The sequence below is a fragment of the Exophiala xenobiotica genome (genome assembly GCF_000835505.1).
Source record: "Exophiala xenobiotica strain CBS 118157 unplaced genomic scaffold supercont1.2, whole genome shotgun sequence".
Taxonomy (NCBI): domain Eukaryota; kingdom Fungi; phylum Ascomycota; class Eurotiomycetes; order Chaetothyriales; family Herpotrichiellaceae; genus Exophiala; species Exophiala xenobiotica.
In genome coordinates this window covers 3,514,959-3,533,205 of record NW_013562493.1, presented here as the reverse complement: position 1 = coordinate 3,533,205, position 18,247 = coordinate 3,514,959, and the positions used below count along the sequence as shown (strand labels likewise).

Genomic DNA, 18,247 nt, shown 5'->3' with positions numbered 1-18,247 from the left:
TCACACTGGCCCTGCTGCTTTCCTCCTTGCATTCAGGCCTTCCGGGATCCATCATCATTGCCAATGTCGTCGAGGCTCGAAACAGCCTCCTTCCACGCTCCTGACCTCGTTCATTTCGTTCCGCAGATCTGACCATGATTCTTTTTTCAATGTCGTCTCCTATGTGGACTCGGATGAACTCAACCCGAGCGTCGCGCTCGTCTTGACATGCTGCGCAGAGGTTATCGATGCCGAAAGTATGAAGTGGGTGGTTGAGCTTTTCTGTACAGCTTGGTACGCTTGGCTCAGCCGGAGTGACCGAGAGGCTTCTGTTCGGGCATTGCGAGTTCGTGACGGGTTTGTCTGAGAATGAGATATGCCCGCATCCTAGGAAAATGTAGGTATTGTAGTAACACATTGTACACGAGTTAGGTACGACTTTGTGCAGGCTATTGTTTCTCACGAAAGCGAGGAAGGATCTGGGAAAATCATGTCGAGCAGAATCTGCTGGAAGGACATATGCAAACAGAGCCAGCTTCCTGGTATGCCATCGCCGGATCGAGAGACCATCCCGCGCGTAACCTGCGTGAGGCTGTTCTTTGTTCTCTACACTCACTAATGCCCTGAGCGGGTGTCATTATTGTCACCCATGACCTTCGGACTCGGCAAACAAATGCTCGTGACGCCGAAACAAAGTCTACAGACATTATTCTCAACTCTTTGTTTGCCTGGCCGAGAAAGGCAATGCAGCGACAGCGAAGGGAGAGACTCGAGCGTGGTTCCCACGTATTGTGCAGCGCCGCAGAACAAATGCTACGATCCATAAACTCGCGAGAACGAAGGCTCGAGATTTCTTGCGTGTAGGAGGCGTGCCCATTGCAGGCATCTGCCCGAAATGATACCAATAACCAAAGTGCTCCGCGGAGACTCTATCTTTACCGGGCTGCTAAAATATCGTCTTCCACAATGGTGCATGCACTCGCCTCGCATGGTTAACCAAGCAGTCCATGTTGCGGCTCAGTCTCCTGCTGGACTTACTCCTCTGGCGCAAGAACAACCTTTGGCCGATCGCCCTCGTCGATTGTCTCTCTCCCACCACCCAGTGCGCTCGCAACATCCGCCTTCTTCCCCGTCCAATCCTCCTTCTCCTCCTCTTCGATCTCCTTGCCCGTGCGCTCTCCACGCTTGTGCAATTCCGCCTCATGCTCCGCCGTCTTCCTGTCCATCTCGGATGTGAGACTCTCCTCGCCTGCATGTCCACCACCGCCACCCTGGCGAACAGCCTGCGCGACATCCCCCTCGCCGGCCATGCGCATCTGCTCGCCCTCCAGCTCGCTGTTTTTAGAGTAGTTCTGCGAATCCGACTCGGGGATCAAGTTCTCGGTCAGCGGACCACGAGCACCCGACCCTCGAGCGCCAGGGTGCGCGGCTTCACCGTGCTGCGAGGGGACATCGTGCGCCTTGCGGTGGTCGATGATCTGGTCGTTCGAGCTGGACGTGTCGTGGGAAGTTGATTCTTCGGTCGAAGTCTTGGAGGCTGGGTTTCTAGCTTGGTTCAGGCCGGCTTGTTGTGTCGGTTGTGAGGGTGCGTTGGGGTCGAGGTTAGACATGGTTAGGAAAGTCTTTTGGAGGGATACAAGCTCTGGGGTTTATAGCAGGTCGAGCACACAATAAGGAACGAGACCCGCTGGCTAGTTGGGAGCTGTGTGCGAAATAGGCGGATATGCAGCTGCGTTCTGGTATGCTCAAAGAGGGGTAGGCAGACTAGAGCAATGATATTTGACAAGGAGAGGGCATGCAGTTGTTTATAACTTGTGCAAGAAAAGATAAGGATTGAATGAACAATTGTGATAGTTGACCACAATGCAATTCAGAATGACTGGATCAATGCTGTCATGGAGACGCCCATCATTCACTCCTCTTCGAAGCACTTTTTTCCTGAGCAGCCAAAGTGACGTCACTGACACCATGACGAAGGCTTGAGGTGCAGCAACACCCGCCTTATGTATAGAAAGTCAGCACGTGATATTAAACACCCCCGTTACCGCCTGGTAGACTTGTCTGCCGGAAATCAGACCAGGAAACAAAGCCGAGGTTTTTCGAATAGAAAAGGGCGATGAGGTTGTTGTTTGTTTTGTATTCTCTCATCACCACCGGCCATCATGGCCCATGGTCAAAAAAATATATATGATTTTCGGCCTGGATGACCTGGACCTTGTGTCCTGCGTCTTGTCTTGTCGTGTCGGCCATGTCTTCACATCCTGATTGATCTCTCTTTCAGAGTGCTATGAGAGCACTGTCATTGTCTCCTCGCGCGTTCTCACAGAAGAAGACGACAACCTTACCGACAGCATGACCCGCTCCTCACCAAGCGCTCACTTGTCGCGACGACGACACAATCAGAGGGCTTGGCGGCAGCACTGTTGCTCGGCGTCGACGAGCATGAAGTCTTCATCTCAACTCTCAGTTCACTCGAATTCTCATTTCGAAGACAGAGTCGACTCGAGCACAACATCTTCTCCTGATCTTGATCCTGATCCTGATCCCGATCACTTTCTTCCATCAGGACTTCAACACACCTGAACACCTTCAATCACCATCTGCAAAGCTTCTTTGATCTCCTTCTTCAAACTTGAACTCCTCAGACATCGTCAGCAAAGTCGCGATGGCCGCTCAGAATCCCGTCAACCCCGCTGAGTAAGAGACTAGCCACCCCTCTACCTCCCTTGCTTCTTAACTGACTCTTCATCAGTCGCATCCGAGCTGAACAAGTTCTTCGAGCTCATTACACGAACCTCGAGGTCGCCATGGCAGTACTAGCCAGAGAGCAGAAGATCGCCGACCGGCTCACAGGAGTTCATGCATACAAATACAAGATCACCAAAGTCTCTGAGCAGGTCAGTGCCCTTTCCCTCGAACAAAACAATGATTACTCACTATAGCTTGCAGATCATTTCCAACAACCAGGTGACTCAGGTCACGGACTATATTTCGAGATGTCCAGCTGAAGTCCAGCACCTCTTCTTCCAATTCCTGCCCCTCGATGCGGACCGCGCTGCGCTCGCTCTGACATGCAAAAAACACGCTCAGACCTACGAGGCCTTGAAGGAGAAGAAGATCAAGAAGAAGATCAATGAAATCGAAGTGTCCCAGTACTTCCTACCGCGCCCACAGCGGGTCACAGAGATCCACCGCCTGCAGGTGCTTGTTCGCGTCCAGAGCTTGATACCAGCAAAGTACCGACTTTGCTTCAAGTGCAACCAATACATGGACACAACCCACCGAGACAACCGGATCAGACCTTGGGGAGGCTTGCCAATGGACAGAGTACTCGAGAGATATGGCCCAACCAAGAGGGCTATGACCCTTGGCCCACGTTGTCCCCTTTGCCAAGCGGCTGCAGACTTAGAACTGGCCAACCACCGAGCCGAGTTCAATGAGTACAAACGCAAGGCAAGGAGCATCACCATGAGATAGATTGGCCTGGAAGGACTCGAGAAGAGCAAAGCACGCTGCCAAGTGCGTGGCTAATGCCCAGGACCAATCTGGAACGACAATTATCATACGCGTGGAGAATGGTTGGAAGTTGAGATGGAGACCAAAGGTGTCTGCCGAGAGCCCAGGAAGTCCATAGGGACTTGATTGCCGTGATGGCATCGTTACTAATGCAATGCATTGATTGATTGATTCATGATCACTCCCATTTTCACTTTTCAGGGCTTTTTCGGTGATCGTCCGCGGTCCAGCTTGTCCACAAATGGCCGGTAAGGAGCTGCGACGACATGAGGCTGGGGTCGGTCTGAGCCATCATGCAACTCCTCGGCATACCCCGGGTAATGTTGCTGTACCTCGTGCATTCGATCTAATGGTTCACCGACAATATGGTATTTTGCCCACTCAATAGGAGGACATCGAAACACATTCTGCGGACTTGGAAAGCTGCCAAATTTTGAACTCTGCCCGGCGGTTGCATCCGTTGCAGATTCATCGTCAGCCACGTCGAACTCGGCCGCAGCAGGACGGGTCAAGTTGCCGCCTGCAAGATCTTTGACAAATTGCTCGGGATCTTCTAGAGCCGCTCTCTTCATCTTGTCGAGATCTCGCATATCCTGCAGCGCCTTTTGGCGTTGTAATTGAAGTACTGACAGTGCTGATCTTAGGGCAATGGCGTCAGGATTGTCGTCGAGGCTTACAGGAAGCGGCTCTGGTCGTTCGCTTATCCATTGCGGCAAGTCTCGCTGAGAGTCATCATGAGTGGCGAGGTCGGTATGCGACAATGTAGGAGTTACTGGGGAGTATGACGGTCGTTCAGGACTATGACTAGATTCAGACTCAACGGTATGTCTTATTTGTGCATGTGAGTTCTGCTGTTGCTGCCTTTCGATTTCAGGCATGACCAGCTTAATCCGCAAGGAAGGGCGTTGACCGCCAGCATGCGTATCACCTGGGTTCTCCGCCGTCATCAAAGAGGAACTTGAACGCTTTGAACGCTGCCAGGCAGCCGACACCGCCTGGTTGCAAAGCCTTGGAGTGTCGACAGGACAGATAAGAGTTCGAGCTCTGTACAGAGACTGGATTCGCAGATTTAGGGGCTGGAAGGGTGCTGGAAATGGTGGGAAACGCAAAAGACCGACGTGCCCGATGTCGACCCGGCGACTCGTTGGGGGCAAAAGTTCCGTGCAAAAAGAGATTCGAGTCCTGATGAATAAGAAATTCAGACAGTTACAGCAAGACCGCTATGGTCTCGTTGGCCTTTGATCGAGTGTGGTTTTGATCAAGATGGTTCGAAGTTAGGAACTTTGAAGTGTTGGAGGCAAACCGTCCACGTGACAAGAAAACAGGCAACATTATGACTAATCAAAGCAGGAGCCCGAGCTCCGGAACATTCCATGCTACTTCTCAGGTGTCTGGGTGTCTTCTCGACCTGATTCTTCGACGGGGGTGCTGCCTGAACGTATTCTGTCAGCCTTTCACACGCTGCCCGGAGGTTGGTTCGCAAACTGCCATCCGCTATACAAGAGCATGTGGCAGTCACCCCTGGGGGAAAAGCCGTCTCAGGTACTGAGTTACACAGGCCTTCCTTCTGACTGCGTCGTTATCCCCTCAATTTGTGCAATTCGAAGAGCTTTAAGCGAAGCCCGGGCATGGCGTTTATGACGAATTTATGGAACTTTCCAAACCTATCGAGCGCATTCACAATATGACTGTCAACCACTCATACTTCGAGGGGCTTCTTTCATGCGTGCTGACACCTTGACCTCTAGGAATACCCTGGCCAGGCAGTCCACTTCACAATGCCAATCATAACCCTGCAATTCCCCGAGTGAAAGGCTGCAGAATGCACCAAGGCCCTTGCCAGCAGTATCACGCTCAGCCTCAGAACAATCGAAACTTCTCTAACGCACAGGATATCGAGATTGAGTCTACAGAAAGTCAGCATATTGCCAGAACGTACTCCGTACCGAATCCGCATTTTGCTCCCTTGCGTTGAGCCCTCTGCTAGAACCTTCATAAGTGAGAGTCCTTTCATGCCAACCTTAAGCGAAAATACGAAAGCCACACACGCCAAATGTTGTCCATGCAGGGGCATTTCCTGCACCGTGGTTGAGAAAGAGTAATACGACGCGAGAGGCACATCCTGGACATGCACGAGCACGAGTGCATGAGAAGCACGTTGTGATCGGACCTTTTTACGTGTATCTGTCCCAAGAATGAAGGGCGTTATCAACGCCTCTCGATTCTCGACCAATCTCAGCCCCTGGAACGGCCCTTACAGGCATCTTGAGTCTTCCACGCGTCGGTCTCAACTTCGTCCTCACTCGTTGGCTTGCATTCTTTTTTAACATTCGCTTTCTCTCTTCCCCAAACATGTCATCCGGTCACCCAGTGTGGTGCCCTGAACTGCCCTGGCATGCGATTGGAATGTTCTCTGACTCAAGAATCCATGATTATCGCTTTCATTCCCCCGGCAAGGGCCGTCCACGTAGCTTGTCAAAATCTTCCCAGGCACATTCTCCATCGACGATCAAAGACGATCCTGCCACGATGCCGCTGCACCCTCTTTTTCGCCTTTTGTCAGTCAGTGTCTAGTAACCGCGAATGTTTTCAGAACTCCAGAAATGCAGTTTTGTTCTTCTAGCTGCCATCTTCCTCATCTTCTTGTCACCGTTCCCAATATATTCATCCGACCCCTCTCGCATTGCAAGGACGTTTCTTCCGAACTTCGCTCCAATCTCCACCTGCAAGATAAACGAGAACCAGCCCCTCACCACCGTCATTGTCCACTCGAAGCCTGTCGCCACCACCATTTGACAGTTCTCGTTAGCTACATCTACAACAGTATCCCTGTCAACTACCCCATGTGAGTGGGATACACTTCCGCTGCATCGGCAAAACTCCTCCATCTCTTTCTCTCTCGCCATGTCGCACACCTAGCCAATTCCTCCCTCCTCCTTCTCTCTCGGTGGTCGTCGTCGCGCAATGACAACAGCGTTGAATCATCGGAGGCCAAGTGGTGACTCCAGTGCTGTCCCCAAGCTGTCTTACCGAAATGCAAGCCCATCAAAAGACCTTGAGCCTCTGCGAGAGCTTCCAAGCGCGAACAATACTACCTCGCCCGTTGTCTCGATATCGAAGGCAGAAAAGGCGGAGCCGACTCAGGATGGCGACGACCCAGAAGCTGGCCAGCAGGACAAACCTCCCCTGAGTATCCGACAACTGCGAGAGCAGGCTCGGAGCAAGGTCCTGGAACAGACTGTGAGACAGTCGCAGCAAGAACAGCGAGCTCAGGATGCAAAATCAACCCATCCAGCGCAGCTGCCACAGCAGAAGAAAAAATCCCCGTTGTTCGGTGGACTGTTCCAGGTCAAAGAACCTACACAGGTGGCCCTGAACCAAGTCGCTGCACAATTGATCTCGCAGCATGGCTCAACGAGCGCGACGAGAGTGCCGAATGTGAGGATGGAGAAGATGCCCGATTTCGTGCCCAAGGTCAATTCGAAATGGGATGGGATCCCTGAAGGCGTTAAGAAGAGAGAAAAGGATCGAAAACAAAGAGAAAGAGGCCAAGGTAGCTCGACCAGGCGTGATTCCGGGATCTACTCCGACTACGAGTTTCCGAGTCAAGAGGACAGGGATCGAGGACGAGGCCATCTGAACAGCCGCAATTCCAGCTCGACAACTGGTTCCTTTGGTAGTCGCGGAAGGTCGAGTGGTTCCCACACGAACTCGACGCGAGCTCGCTTCTACGCTCCATCGGTCAATTCATCCGGCGATTTGGCTTCCCAGCAACGGACAAATCATGCTTGTGTTCGAGCCTCTTCTTTTCAGTCAAATTCGGCCAGCAATCCCTCTGACGCTGGTCTGGCAGAATCTCCTCTCGAGATATCAGCTCCTTCCCCTGGCATCCCATCATTATCCGGCCCGAGTGGTCCTGTGAGATCTTCAGAGTACCAAGTCGGCGATGCACGAATGCCTTCGTTGAAAGGTCTGAATCCTATCCATGAATCTCCTTCGCCAAACATACGAACACTACCTAAAATTGACGCCGCACCATCCCCTGAGACGTTTTCTTCCCAATCGCCACAAGAGACTTCACCAGCAAGCCGGTCTCCACGCCCAATGCATTCGCGGTATGACACTGTAATAGGGGACGAAGTGACATTGACCTCCTCCGGTCCAGGGGTGTTGGGACCACCTGCGGCATCGAAGAGCTCTCGTTTCACTGTCGCTCAGGGGTTTCCAGCTGGGGAAGCACGAGAAATGGTCCTATTGGACGACGAAGAAGAGCCTCCTCCGGTGACTGACTTGCCCCTTCGACCGTCGGATGCAAGCGAACAAACACCTGTGAAGTCCTCGTTCGCAACTCCTCGAAAACACCAGCATCAACGATCTGACAGTTCGCGGTTCCGTTTGGCACTGCGCCCAGGTACGCCCTCCAAAAACAATGCGACATCGCGGGATACGCAAGTCAAGGACAAGTCACCTCTTCGGACATCCACCGATGGCTCTGAGGGCAGTCCACGGGGCCTCCGCAGCCCACGATCAAAAGTCTCCAAATCGTTCAATATATTCAGCAAAGAAAAGGACTCGGACGCGGTATAGGTTAGCCCATTGCTGCATCAGCTTCTACTCGACAGCAACCTTTTTCTCGCGTCCATCTCTCACAAATCTCAACAGTAGCGAAAAGCAATTGCGGCATATCTAGGCAATTGTGGGTTTAGCAAGGCGCTGGGAGCTCTTCCTCTTCTAATGTACTTACGCTCACGAGTGACGACCATTGTTGAAAACAAGGAGATACCCAAGGGTTGAAGTTAGCAATCGTACATAGGAAATTTGAGCATGGTATCTTCGTTTCTGCGCACGAGACGAGTGTGAAACGCTGAAAAACCTGTTCGACTCCTCGCATCGTGGTGTGATCTCCGCAGCATATACGGAGTACTCGTCTGACTTTTTTTCTTCTCCGCATCCGCCACAAATTTCGAGATAAGCCATTGAACCAGTAAATACAAAGATTCGTCCACCCTTTTCTTGCAACCAACGACGAGCCTGACATTCGAAGGATGAAACGCAAAGGCGTCGAGGCCGAGCAGCCTCCTCTGAAAAAGCGCAATACCTCGAGCGATGCTCCTCAATGGCTACAATCTGCCTTCCGACCTGACCTGTTTAGCGACGACACCGTTCAATCATTCCGCAAAAGTTACACAACTTCGAGCCCATATCCTCATGCCGTCGTGCCTTCTTTGATTCAAGAAGCTCTCCTACGCTCCGTCCGAAGCGAAATAATCTCCCACATCCACTTCACTGCCAAAGAAACCGACATCTATCGCATCCACCAGTCCGGAGACCTTGCAAACTTGTCCAACCTCGACGCCGAGTCCCTCAAACACCTCCCCAGCCTCGTCACCCTTCGCGATGCCCTGTACTCGCCCGAGTTCCGAGAATGGGTGTCTACGGTCACAGGTGCGGGCAAAGTGTCCGGCAAGAAGACGGACATGGCGGTCAACGTGTACACTCCGGGCAGTTACCTCCTTTGCCACGACGACGTGATCGGCAGCAGGAGGGTGAGTTATATCTTGTATCTGACGGATCCAGATCATCCCTGGCAGCCTGAATGGGGTGGCGGCTTGAGGTTGTTCCCGACCGAGACGAAGAAGAACAAGGCCGGGGAGGACATCCAGGTTCCTTTGGCCGAGCATAGTGTCAATATCCCACCGTCGTTTGGACAGTTGAGCTTCTTCGCTGTGCGGCCTGGCGAGAGTTATCATGACGTGGAGGAGGTGTACCATGGACCCGACCCTGAGGCTGACGGAAAACGAGTACGCATGGCGATCAGTGGATGGTTTCACATCCCGCAGGAGGGCGAGGAAGGATTTGAAGAGGGCATCGAGCAGGCACAAGCACAGAAGTCAAGTCTGGCACAGTTGAAGGGGGCAGCGAATGAGTTTGATGAACCACAGTTGATCTTCCGACATTTCGACGAGCCGAGACGGGTGATGGACAGTCATGCCTCTAAGGAAGAAGTCGATCCAGGCGATGATCAGGACGCCGAGGACGAGCTACTCACCGAACAGGACTTGACGTTCTTGTTGCACTATATGACGCCGAGCTATCTTACGCCAGATATGATTGACGACTTCAGGTCGTCTTTTGTAGATATGTCTGTGCTCCAACTTGAACAGTTCTTCAATGCGACCTTCGCGAAGGAGTTGAAAGAGTACATCAGTGCCGTCGAGCAGGACGCACAGGATGCGAGAACCTCAGAGTCGAAGTCTCACCCCTCGAATTGGAGTATCGCTCGACCGCCGCATAAACACCGCTATGCTTACCTGCAGGGTGCAGAGGCACTGCACAGAGATAAGACGCCCGTGTCCAAGATCCTGACTGACCTGCTTCATTCACACGCCTTCAAGAAGTGGTTAGCCTTGGTCACGGGGCTGAAGACGAAGGGTCTGATCCGCCAAAACGCCATCGCAAGAAGGTTCCGACGCGGAAAGGACTACGCTTTAGCGAATCCCTTCAATGGAGAACAACCACAGATTGAATTCACCATCTCTATGACACCAAGCCGAGGCTGGGAGAAGGCCGAAGAAGAAGACGGCGAAGAAGGTGATGCCGAGAAAGCAAAGAAGGGCTTCCAGATGGCAGAGAAAGCATTGCACAATGGCATGCCGCCTGTGGACAACGGCGAGGAGGCTGAAGGCAAAGGCAAAGGCAAGGCCAGAGTTGTTGAGCCTGAGAAAGTCCAAGTGTCGACGCCCACTGAACCCGACTACGGTGGTGAGGAAGTGTACATGGCAGGCGACGATGATGATAATGCTTCAGTTCATTCTAGATCGTTGCCGAATGTGGGCAAGAAGGCAGATCCAGCGGTCTATAAGTCTTCGATGGGCGAGAACGACGAAGATGATGGGATATTGTTTACGAGTCCGCCGGCGTGGAATCGATTTAGTGTTGTGCTTAGGGACAAGGGGACGCTGAGATTCGTCAAGTATGTGAGTCAGGCGGCTCAAGGGGATCGGTGGGATATCAAAGGCGAGGTTGAGGTCAGTGAGGATGCGTGGGATGACGGTCCTGAGGATGAAGAGGGCGGAGCAGAAGACGAAGACGAGGAGGAAGATGACGAGGACGAGGACGAGATGGATGATGAAGATGAAGATGAAGATGACGATGAAGATGGAGATATTGAAGGCGATGGTGAAGAAGGGGAAGGCGCATCTGCCGAGGAGAGATACCAAAGGCGATTTGGCTAAGGAAGCTGTACAGAGTATTGTGTAGAGGAATCCGGCCGATGCTGGACAAAAGGAATTCGTCGCCACGCCCTGCTGGTCGTGCTATCATGCAATCTTCTCGGCTGGAACGGCTTCACCAGACGGCAATTCACCTCATGCGCATTTGGCCAGCGCCGGGTTTGTCTTGTCGGCGTCGTCTTCATTGCCAAATGTGTCTATCTCGCCGTCCGTGGCCAGTCCTCTCCTGCCCAGAGCTTTTCATGGCTTCCCTCTGGCACTGCTCAAATCTTGCAACCGTCAAGGATGGTGAAAAGACTTGAGTCCTGTCGTTTTCGATCCGTCCCTAACTTGTATCTTGCACACATCTTCACAAACATGTACCCCGGAAGGTAGTTAGTGTCTGCTATCCCCCCAGCCCTTCAGGTTCTCAACCTGCGGCACTCCCGAGGGCGCCCGGACAATGACCTGTTCAAAAGCGTAGACACCGGTCAGTCAGTTGTCAGCCAGTGCAAAAGGTTTCGCGAAGTGTCAAGCAACCATCTCCATAGCAAGATCTAGTCAAGCCTTTGCCCGGAATCCCCATTCTTGTCTCTCCCTTGTCTTGGGTCCTAGTCTGCTCCACCTTTCCCGCTTTCTTGCAAGAGCACGACATGTAGATCCCGTGAAATCCGAATGCTGGAGATGTGATTCCCCCCAGCCGCCCAGAAAAAAGAAAAGAGAAGAGAAGAGAAGAGAAAAAGGACGAGAGGGAAAGAGAGGTCGGCCACTTACCCAAACAGCCTCGTCCTCGCCATCATTGACCTCCTGATGCTCGCGGTACGCCGGGATGAGGGCCCAATCGCCGGGCTTAAGATCGTGCCTGGTGTCGCCGTCGCTGTCGTTCGACGAGGTGACCAGGCTCCCGTGCCCACTAACCGCGTACACGATCGTGTCCTGGCTGCCGTGGTGGTGCACGGCCGAGGCGGTGTGCGGCTGTGCGCGCATCAAGGTCCCGCAGATCGAGGGCGAGAGGTTGACTATGGCGGTCTATTGTGGAATTGACCGGAGGAATCGTTAACAACCTCTTTTCCTTTTTGTCTCACTCGTCTGTCCGACTGTTCCCCAGAGAAGTCGCCGACAGGTCACAAACTGACGCAGGCTGCCTTTCGCGACCAAAGGAACACAGCATACATATATACGTACCACTCCGTAGAGGTTGTAATATATGCGGGATGGCTTATGCTTCTTTTGCGAATCGTGATCGTGGAAGGGTGATGGCTTGCTTACCTGCCTCTCCATCCCCTCCGTCTGCCCATCCTTGCCGGTCTTGACGTCCTCGGCGAGCGTAACGTGCACGGGACGAGGATTCTTCCTGTCGTCTTCTTCGGAACACATCCTTCTTTCCTTCCTTCTTTCTTTCTTTCTCGAAACTCGTATCAAATTCGCGGAATTTGTGATAAACTACTAGTATACCTGGTACGCGTACGCGTATGAATGGCGGGTACTAGTATTGATGCAGTAACCAGAAAAAGACCCCCAACAGTTCTTTGACGGGATCCTGCTACCGTAAGAGTTCGAAGGGGGTGCTCGCGTTCTTAAATACCTGGTACCAGCTTGCCAGTACTACTAGTACTCCTGCAGCGACGCAGCGATGCCCAGAAGAGAGTACAATAAGATGGCGGTGATCGGGCGCGGGTCAACGCCGATACTCTGGTCAGGTAGTCCTTCAAATTGGAGCGGAGTAGAGCAGAGTGAGCCAGAGCACACGTCATGCTTCCCTACAGCATATACCTCGCCCCGGATTGGATGGCCCACCTGAAGTGAACGACCATAGGACCATCACTCCACCGCGGCGTCGATAATCCATATGCAGATACTTTATCGAGCTGCTCCCAATGTCCCGACCATAAAATGCTTTCTGGCGGCGACTTACTCACAGGGTTACATGCGTTGGTGGACAGGCAGTCTCCCCTCCGGAAGGGGTATCAAACATCGAAAGCAAGGACGAGATGGCGACCGACCATAGTCATTTTGTCATTCCGAGATTTGTTCTATTCACCTATCATGAGCATAAGCATGACGCATGTCACTGTCTCATAGCGTTTCTCGTCCTGATCTTGCGCTGACATTCGAGTCGGCCTGTTCCTCGATAACCCGGTTTCTCCGGGGCATTTTGAGAGCCCCTGCTCGATCCTCTTCGACGCAGGGAAACCGGTCGAGAACCAACCGGAGACTCATCGGAGACTCATCAAGGATGTGACATGCCCGGCTTATCATCGGTCCATTCACATACTGCACAGTAATTCCGTCTATGCCCAACGCCTGCAGTGCCGCATGGTTTATCTTTTTGTTTGAATAAACACAATGAAAATGCAGCGTCATCAATTTCGTCTCATTAGAAAAAACATCAGACTCCCAGCCGGCCCAAGTCTAGATGTATCGCCAGGCAGTCATATGCCAAAAGCAAACAAGAGCAAATGACATTATGGACAGCTTTACACCTGGCCCATAGACACCATCTTCTTCCGGAGGTAGTTCTTGTACTCGCCAATGGAGCCGTCCCATCGTCGGACAGTCTTGTTCTCACACACCATGATATCCTTGGCAATCTTGTCGAGCAGTCTGCATGAATGTTAGCCTAGATTCAGTAGCAAGAGCATCGGAAGAGAATGATTACCGGAAATCGTGCGAAACCACAACCACACCCCCAGAGAAAGCCTTGATGGCATCGGCTAGAGAGTCGATGGTAGGAATATCAAGACCGTTGGTCGGTTCGTCAAGCAGGAGCATGTTAGGGCCTTCAATTGCCAACAGTGCAAAGACCACACGAGATCTTTGACCTTCTGACAAGGTGCCCATCAGAGCGGTCTGGGACTCACCAGACAAACCGTATCGACCGAGCTGTTGTCTCCAGTATTGGTAATCTTGCGAGACGGCTGGATACTTGTCTCGGACGAAGTCAAGGGCTGATTTGGTCAAGTCGAGCTGATCAGCCGAATGCTGGGAGTAAAGACCGAGCTTCAAGTGAGTGTGTCTGCTGACGGAACCGCCAGTCGGAGAAAGCTTGCCGGTCATGATTCGCAGCAAGGTGGATTTACCAACGCCATTGGGTCCGACAAGGGCCATTCTGCTGTCCATGTCAACACCCAAATCGAGGTGTTCGTAGAGGTTGTCTTCCTTCTTGCCAGAATAGCTGAATGTGACATCGTCGAAAGACAAAACTGGGGGGGGCAGCTTCTCGACATCGGCGAATCGGAAACTGAAGACTCGGTCTTGCGCGACGGGTTGGATGAAACCATCAGCCTCCATCTTGTCCAAGATCTTTTGTCGTGATTTGGCTTGTCGAACCAGGTTGGCGTATGTACCAGCCGAGGCAATGAACTTCTTGATATGGGCAATTTCTTCTTGTTGCTTGAGGTATGCCTTTTGCTGATTGGTCTCATTTTCTGATCGAGTCTTGATGTAGGAATCGTAGTTTCCACCATAGTAGATGAGCTGCTGGTGTCTCATATCGATCATGTTGGTGCAGACACCGTTCAAGAAATCCATCGAGTGGGAAACCAGAATCAAAGTCTTGTCCCATTTCTTCAGGTATTCTTCGAGCCACACGCAAGCTTCGAGATCGAGATGGGCAGTAGGATCGTCGAGCAGAAGCAACGAGGGCTTGACGAACAGGGCTCTTCCAAGGGCCACACGCATTCGCCAACCACCGGACATGTCTTTCGTCTTCTTGTGAATGGTCTTCTTGTTGAACCCCAAGCCGGTGAGGATGAGTGAAGCCCTGGTTTCAAATGTGTTGGGGTCCATGGCTTCGGACCGTTCGTAGATCTCCATCAATGTAGGACTTTCGGGGCCTTCTTTCTCGAGAATCTCCTCGGCCAGATCATCCAATCTCTTCACCTCTTTTTCTGCCTCTGTAACGACATATTCGAGGGCGCCCATATCAGTGGCCGGTGCACCCTCGTTCAGTAGATAGATATCGACGTGCTCCGGGAAGGGGTATTCCCGCTTATCAATAGCCTTCAGAAGCGTGGATTTGCCGCAGCCGTTTTCACCCAACAAACCGTATCGTCGACCAAAGTTGACTTCAATGGTGGAATCCTGCACAAGGACCTTGCCGTGGAAGACCAAAGAGGCTGAAGTGATCTTGACGTCTCGACTGGCTTCCTGTGAGGCCAAAACACCGGTTGTGACTCGATCTGAAAGACCGTGCTTGTCCATTTGCTCGGTCAATTTCTTGACCTTGTCCATCTGGGCGGCGTTCGTTGCGGGAACGTCGAGCTCATCCTCGTCAAGCATAGGAGGGTCATCGTCGCCAGCGACTGAGGAGGCTTTGGAGCCGTTCGTTGAGGCATTCTTGGAAGACAATTTTGAGGCGGCGGTCTTCTTGCCTTCGCCCTTTTCGGCCTTCTTGGCCATACGAGCGGCCTTGGAAGCAGAGACAGGCATGGCGGCTTGTGTTTAGTGGATTTGATGGACAGGAAGGTATATTTGGATTGTAGAGAAAACTTGGGCGGTGTCGACTAGGCTTATCGTCTATCGCAGGCAGGGGGAACAGTGAAGACTCAATAATAGTCTCCCACAAACGGATGGCGAAGAAGGCCAAAGAATCGATGAAGAGCAGTCAGTCGAGGCCAACGAAAGCCACGGTACACCAAAGAATTTCCAGGTTGAGAAATGGGCAAGGATCTCAAGCCCTTAAAACTTCACTTCAAAATTCCTCAACTTACGTAGTGGCGGCGGGGGAGATTTTCGCCTCTCAGGCGGCGTGCACGTGCAGCCAATGGAGACTGCCGCAGACTAAGCCTACGGCGGAACACATAGTCAAAAAGAGCAAGGCTCACAAGGCTGAACTTCAGCCGATCAGTTTGTCGCCATATCAAATCATGAGCAATGAGCAATACCATTACCATTATTATATAAGCTCCGAGATCTACGCCGGCGCCTGTTATTCCCAGCGTCTTCGGACCTATCTGTAAAATGCTCTGTATCGATGGCCCGGCTGTACCCATCCACCTGTATCTAATATTCTTTCCTATACATTTCATCTAACTCTTATCTATCCGCCACGTCTGTTCAACGAACTTCTACTTCTCTTCCTCACTCCACCCTTCGGTCTGGGCAACTCACTATGACTTGGTCTTCGTCTCGCCGGCCCTCCAGTCATCAGACTGGCACCATCAGGAATATCCTTGCGGTTCGCTGGTGACGTCTCTAATTCGTAGCTCTGGCCCCTTTCCAGGGTATCATCGACAACCGCAGTCTCGTTTTCCTCGGGCGTACTTGCCTCGCTCTCGCCATACGCCCCGCCGACGCTCTCCATGACGAATGAGCCTGCTGTCGGCGCGTCAAGAGCCCTGAGCTCTTCGTCCCGAAACCACTTCGGCATCAACCACGAGCGTGCCACAATCAGTAAGATCAGAAACACAGGAAAGCCAATGGCGGCGATCGTCTGGGATATGGCGAACGTCGCGCCGAAACCAATGAGCTCAATCGCCACGAAGACCCATATCGCCAGTCTCCTATCAATCCGCGCCAAAGGGTCCGTCGCATCGGTCAAATTGTTGTCACGCGCAAGGAAGAGCAGTTTCTGCGTGATCCCGTTGCCCTGCAGCGCCTGGACGCCCATGACGAAAAACAAGCCTGCAAGCACACCTTGAGGGATCAGGTGCAGGACAATCAGAAGTGGACCAGACATGGTGACTAGGAACAAGAGTCCCTGGGCTAGATTGCTCATACGCTGTTCGACAACGTGGTCTACCACACGAACGGTGTGACCTCGAGCCTTTTCATCCACGACTTGCCGTGTGGCGCAGAGGGCGGTCGTGTGAAAGGGCGCTTGTGGGATGAGGCCGTTGGGGAAAGGAATGCCCAAGAGGCCGGCAACACCAGTGCTCAGGCCAAGCAGAAAAATATCCCAATGGAAGCCGGGTGGCTTACGCAGAGGAAATTCGCTGCCTTGAGCAATGAGTGAGGAGACTAATAGGATCAGTCGAGGTTTGCAAGGCGAAGGGTCGTGGTAGGCTTACCGTTGTGGTCAAACCAGAAGAGAATTGTCAGCAGAAGCGCAAACGGGATAGCCAGAAAGACCTCTCCAACACTAATATCCCAAAAATGCACAAACCAGCCACGATCGGTGGTGGGAAAGAACGACTTGCTGGTAGGAAGTGTCTCTAGGTGGACATCTTTCATGTGGCCGATGTGGACGAAGCCGGTAAAGAAGATAATCGTGAGTGGCGTACCGTAATCTTCGATGAATTTCCTCGGGATGTGGTGTAGCAGATTGCTGGCTCCGAGAACACCACATCCATAAGCAAAGCCTAAAACGAGCAAACTGACCATGATGGAAAGATATGCGCTCTCTCCGCCAGCTAGACCCCATTGCCGAGTGAGAACCTGGATGCCCTTTTGCAGATAGATGAAGGCCACGTAAAAACCAAAAGTATCGCAGCTGAATCGGGTGACGTATGTCAGAAAATTGCAGCTATTGGTGATGGCCAGCAGCCAATGCATGATGAGCGACCATATGCCGATCCAGGCCATGAACGCGAAGTAATTCGTGCCATTGGGGACGACGATGTCGTAGACAGTATAGGAGAAGACTGTGATCGGACCAGTGACACCGACAATGACTAGTGGTTGTGCTGCAAAAAGAGAGAATATGACACAGGCCATGACGGAGGAGAGAAGGACTTCGTTGACACCATACGAATTATGGGTTTTTGTGAACATGTCGAGCGAGAAAGCCAGTGCTGGAAGGATACTGTAGCGATATATCAGCTCAGAGTCGCCAAAGCAAGATTTCGAGAGTAGTCAAGAGGCCTCGATTGCAGGCTGGAGGAAAACATACTTGGCGAAATACATATATACTGTGGCGGGCACCACCCTGTAATCCCAAGCATCTCGCCAATCACTCCAGTAGTATGGTGCCCGTCTCTTGACATCATTGATCATGCCTCTGAACCACCGAATTTTATACCATTTCGGCGTTCGGCGATGGGAAGACCTCGTTGTTTGGCGCGTGACATGCTCCGACAAGTGCTGTATCTCGTCAGGGTCGGGCCGAGAGCGAGTCGAATGAAGGGACAACCGGTGACCCGTACGTTCCCATGGTTTCTGCTGTTGACTGGAATGGGAAGAGGACCGACGTCGCAAGGAAGGTGCAGTGTGAGAGGGTGTGCGCGTGATGATGTCGGTCTGGGTCGTCATGGTGTGTGCTTTCCATTAAGCAGTAATTGTTTTGGGATGCTGTCGTATCAACGGACATTAGAGAGCGAGGGTTGGGGCCTTCTCAAGGGAATGAAAGATTCGGGAGACAACAGATCAAGAGTAAGCGTTATAGCCATGCCTTGACCAAGGCAATCACTTCGTAAACGTCAATATCGAGAGTTGCCACGAGTACAAGCAAAGACTGAAGATGCGGCGGACCGTCGCATTGGAGTTTTAATTCCTTAGTACCGACCACCACTGACCATGCGGGGAAGCCTCTAAGCCTCTAAGCCTCTCACCCTCTACTACGTATTCTCAGGCCTTTGATGATGTCAGCAACGAGCTCGTTG

At 52.2% G+C, this 18,247-nt stretch overlaps 8 protein-coding genes across 8 annotated transcripts; 3 read left to right on the top strand and 5 right to left on the bottom strand.

The window, feature by feature from the left end:
* Positions 1–1,013: 1,013 nt before the first annotated feature.
* Positions 1,014–1,589, bottom strand: PV05_03500 (uncharacterized protein; the record flags this gene model as incomplete). The annotated part of the gene is made up of 1 exon (XM_013464146.1): positions 1,014–1,589. One exon carries the CDS (start codon positions 1,587–1,589, stop codon positions 1,014–1,016), a length of 576 nt encoding a protein of 191 aa, XP_013319600.1.
* A 1,055-nt stretch (positions 1,590–2,644) lies between these two features.
* On the top strand, positions 2,645–3,456 carry PV05_03499 (uncharacterized protein; the record flags this gene model as incomplete). Its single annotated transcript, XM_013464145.1, has 3 exons — positions 2,645–2,676; positions 2,732–2,876; positions 2,929–3,456. The coding sequence occupies 3 exons, from the start codon at positions 2,645–2,647 to the stop codon at positions 3,454–3,456; spliced, it is 705 nt and encodes a 234-aa protein (XP_013319599.1).
* Positions 3,457–3,692: 236 nt separating this feature from the next.
* Positions 3,693–4,442, bottom strand: PV05_03498 (uncharacterized protein; the record flags this gene model as incomplete). Its single annotated transcript, XM_013464144.1, has 1 exon — positions 3,693–4,442. The coding sequence occupies one exon, from the start codon at positions 4,440–4,442 to the stop codon at positions 3,693–3,695; it is 750 nt and encodes a 249-aa protein (XP_013319598.1).
* A 1,298-nt stretch (positions 4,443–5,740) lies between these two features.
* On the top strand, positions 5,741–8,345 carry PV05_03497 (uncharacterized protein). The gene has a single exon (XM_013464143.1). It carries the CDS (start codon positions 6,460–6,462, stop codon positions 8,080–8,082), a length of 1,623 nt encoding a protein of 540 aa, XP_013319597.1. The 5' UTR covers positions 5,741–6,459; the 3' UTR covers positions 8,083–8,345.
* Positions 8,346–8,452: 107 nt separating this feature from the next.
* On the top strand, positions 8,453–10,865 carry PV05_03496 (uncharacterized protein). Its single transcript, XM_013464142.1, has one exon. The coding sequence runs from the start codon at positions 8,541–8,543 to the stop codon at positions 10,728–10,730; it is 2,190 nt and encodes a 729-aa protein (XP_013319596.1). The 5' UTR covers positions 8,453–8,540; the 3' UTR covers positions 10,731–10,865.
* On the bottom strand, positions 10,717–12,372 carry PV05_03495 (uncharacterized protein). The gene is made up of 3 exons (XM_013464141.1): positions 11,976–12,372; positions 11,481–11,735; positions 10,717–11,174 (listed from the first exon to the last, which is right to left on the bottom strand). The coding sequence occupies exons 1-3, from the start codon at positions 12,081–12,083 to the stop codon at positions 11,103–11,105; spliced, it is 435 nt and encodes a 144-aa protein (XP_013319595.1). The 5' UTR covers positions 12,084–12,372; the 3' UTR covers positions 10,717–11,102.
* Positions 12,373–12,698: 326 nt separating this feature from the next.
* On the bottom strand, positions 12,699–15,383 carry PV05_03494 (ABC transporter ATP-binding protein ARB1). The gene is made up of 2 exons (XM_013464140.1): positions 13,366–15,383; positions 12,699–13,310 (listed from the first exon to the last, which is right to left on the bottom strand). Exons 1-2 carry the CDS (start codon positions 15,135–15,137, stop codon positions 13,184–13,186), a joined length of 1,899 nt encoding a protein of 632 aa, XP_013319594.1. The 5' UTR covers positions 15,138–15,383; the 3' UTR covers positions 12,699–13,183.
* A 205-nt stretch (positions 15,384–15,588) lies between these two features.
* On the bottom strand, positions 15,589–18,111 carry PV05_03493 (uncharacterized protein). The gene is made up of 3 exons (XM_013464139.1): positions 17,539–18,111; positions 16,718–17,451; positions 15,589–16,667 (listed from the first exon to the last, which is right to left on the bottom strand). Exons 1-3 carry the CDS (start codon positions 17,895–17,897, stop codon positions 15,748–15,750), a joined length of 2,013 nt encoding a protein of 670 aa, XP_013319593.1. The 5' UTR covers positions 17,898–18,111; the 3' UTR covers positions 15,589–15,747.
* Positions 18,112–18,247: the final 136 nt, after the last annotated feature.

What these genes read in the sequence shown, in the direction of transcription:
- PV05_03497 (XM_013464143.1), top strand. Translation starts at nt 6,460, where the DNA reads ATGACAACAGCGTTGAATCATCGGAGGCCAAGTGGTGACTCCAGTGCT.
- PV05_03496 (XM_013464142.1), top strand. Translation starts at nt 8,541, where the DNA reads ATGAAACGCAAAGGCGTCGAGGCCGAGCAGCCTCCTCTGAAAAAGCGC.
- PV05_03495 (XM_013464141.1), bottom strand. Translation starts at nt 12,083, where the DNA reads ATGTGTTCCGAAGAAGACGACAGGAAGAATCCTCGTCCCGTGCACGTT. An exon ending in CGGAGGGGATGGAGAGGCAG is followed by an intron (nt 11,736 to 11,975) that starts GTAAGCAAGCCA and finishes ATTCCACAATAG; the next exon opens with ACCGCCATAGTCAACCTCTC. An exon ending in GCGAGGACGAGGCTGTTTGG is followed by an intron (nt 11,175 to 11,480) that starts GTAAGTGGCCGA and finishes GCTTTTGAACAG; the next exon opens with GTCATTGTCCGGGCGCCCTC.
- PV05_03494 (XM_013464140.1), bottom strand. Translation starts at nt 15,137, where the DNA reads ATGCCTGTCTCTGCTTCCAAGGCCGCTCGTATGGCCAAGAAGGCCGAA. An exon ending in GTGGTTTCGCACGATTTCCG is followed by an intron (nt 13,311 to 13,365) that starts GTAATCATTCTC and finishes ACATTCATGCAG; the next exon opens with ACTGCTCGACAAGATTGCCA.
- PV05_03493 (XM_013464139.1), bottom strand. Translation starts at nt 17,897, where the DNA reads ATGACGACCCAGACCGACATCATCACGCGCACACCCTCTCACACTGCA. An exon ending in GTATATATGTATTTCGCCAA is followed by an intron (nt 17,452 to 17,538) that starts GTATGTTTTCCT and finishes ATATCGCTACAG; the next exon opens with TATCCTTCCAGCACTGGCTT. An exon ending in CTTCTGGTTTGACCACAACG is followed by an intron (nt 16,668 to 16,717) that starts GTAAGCCTACCA and finishes TGATCCTATTAG; the next exon opens with TCTCCTCACTCATTGCTCAA.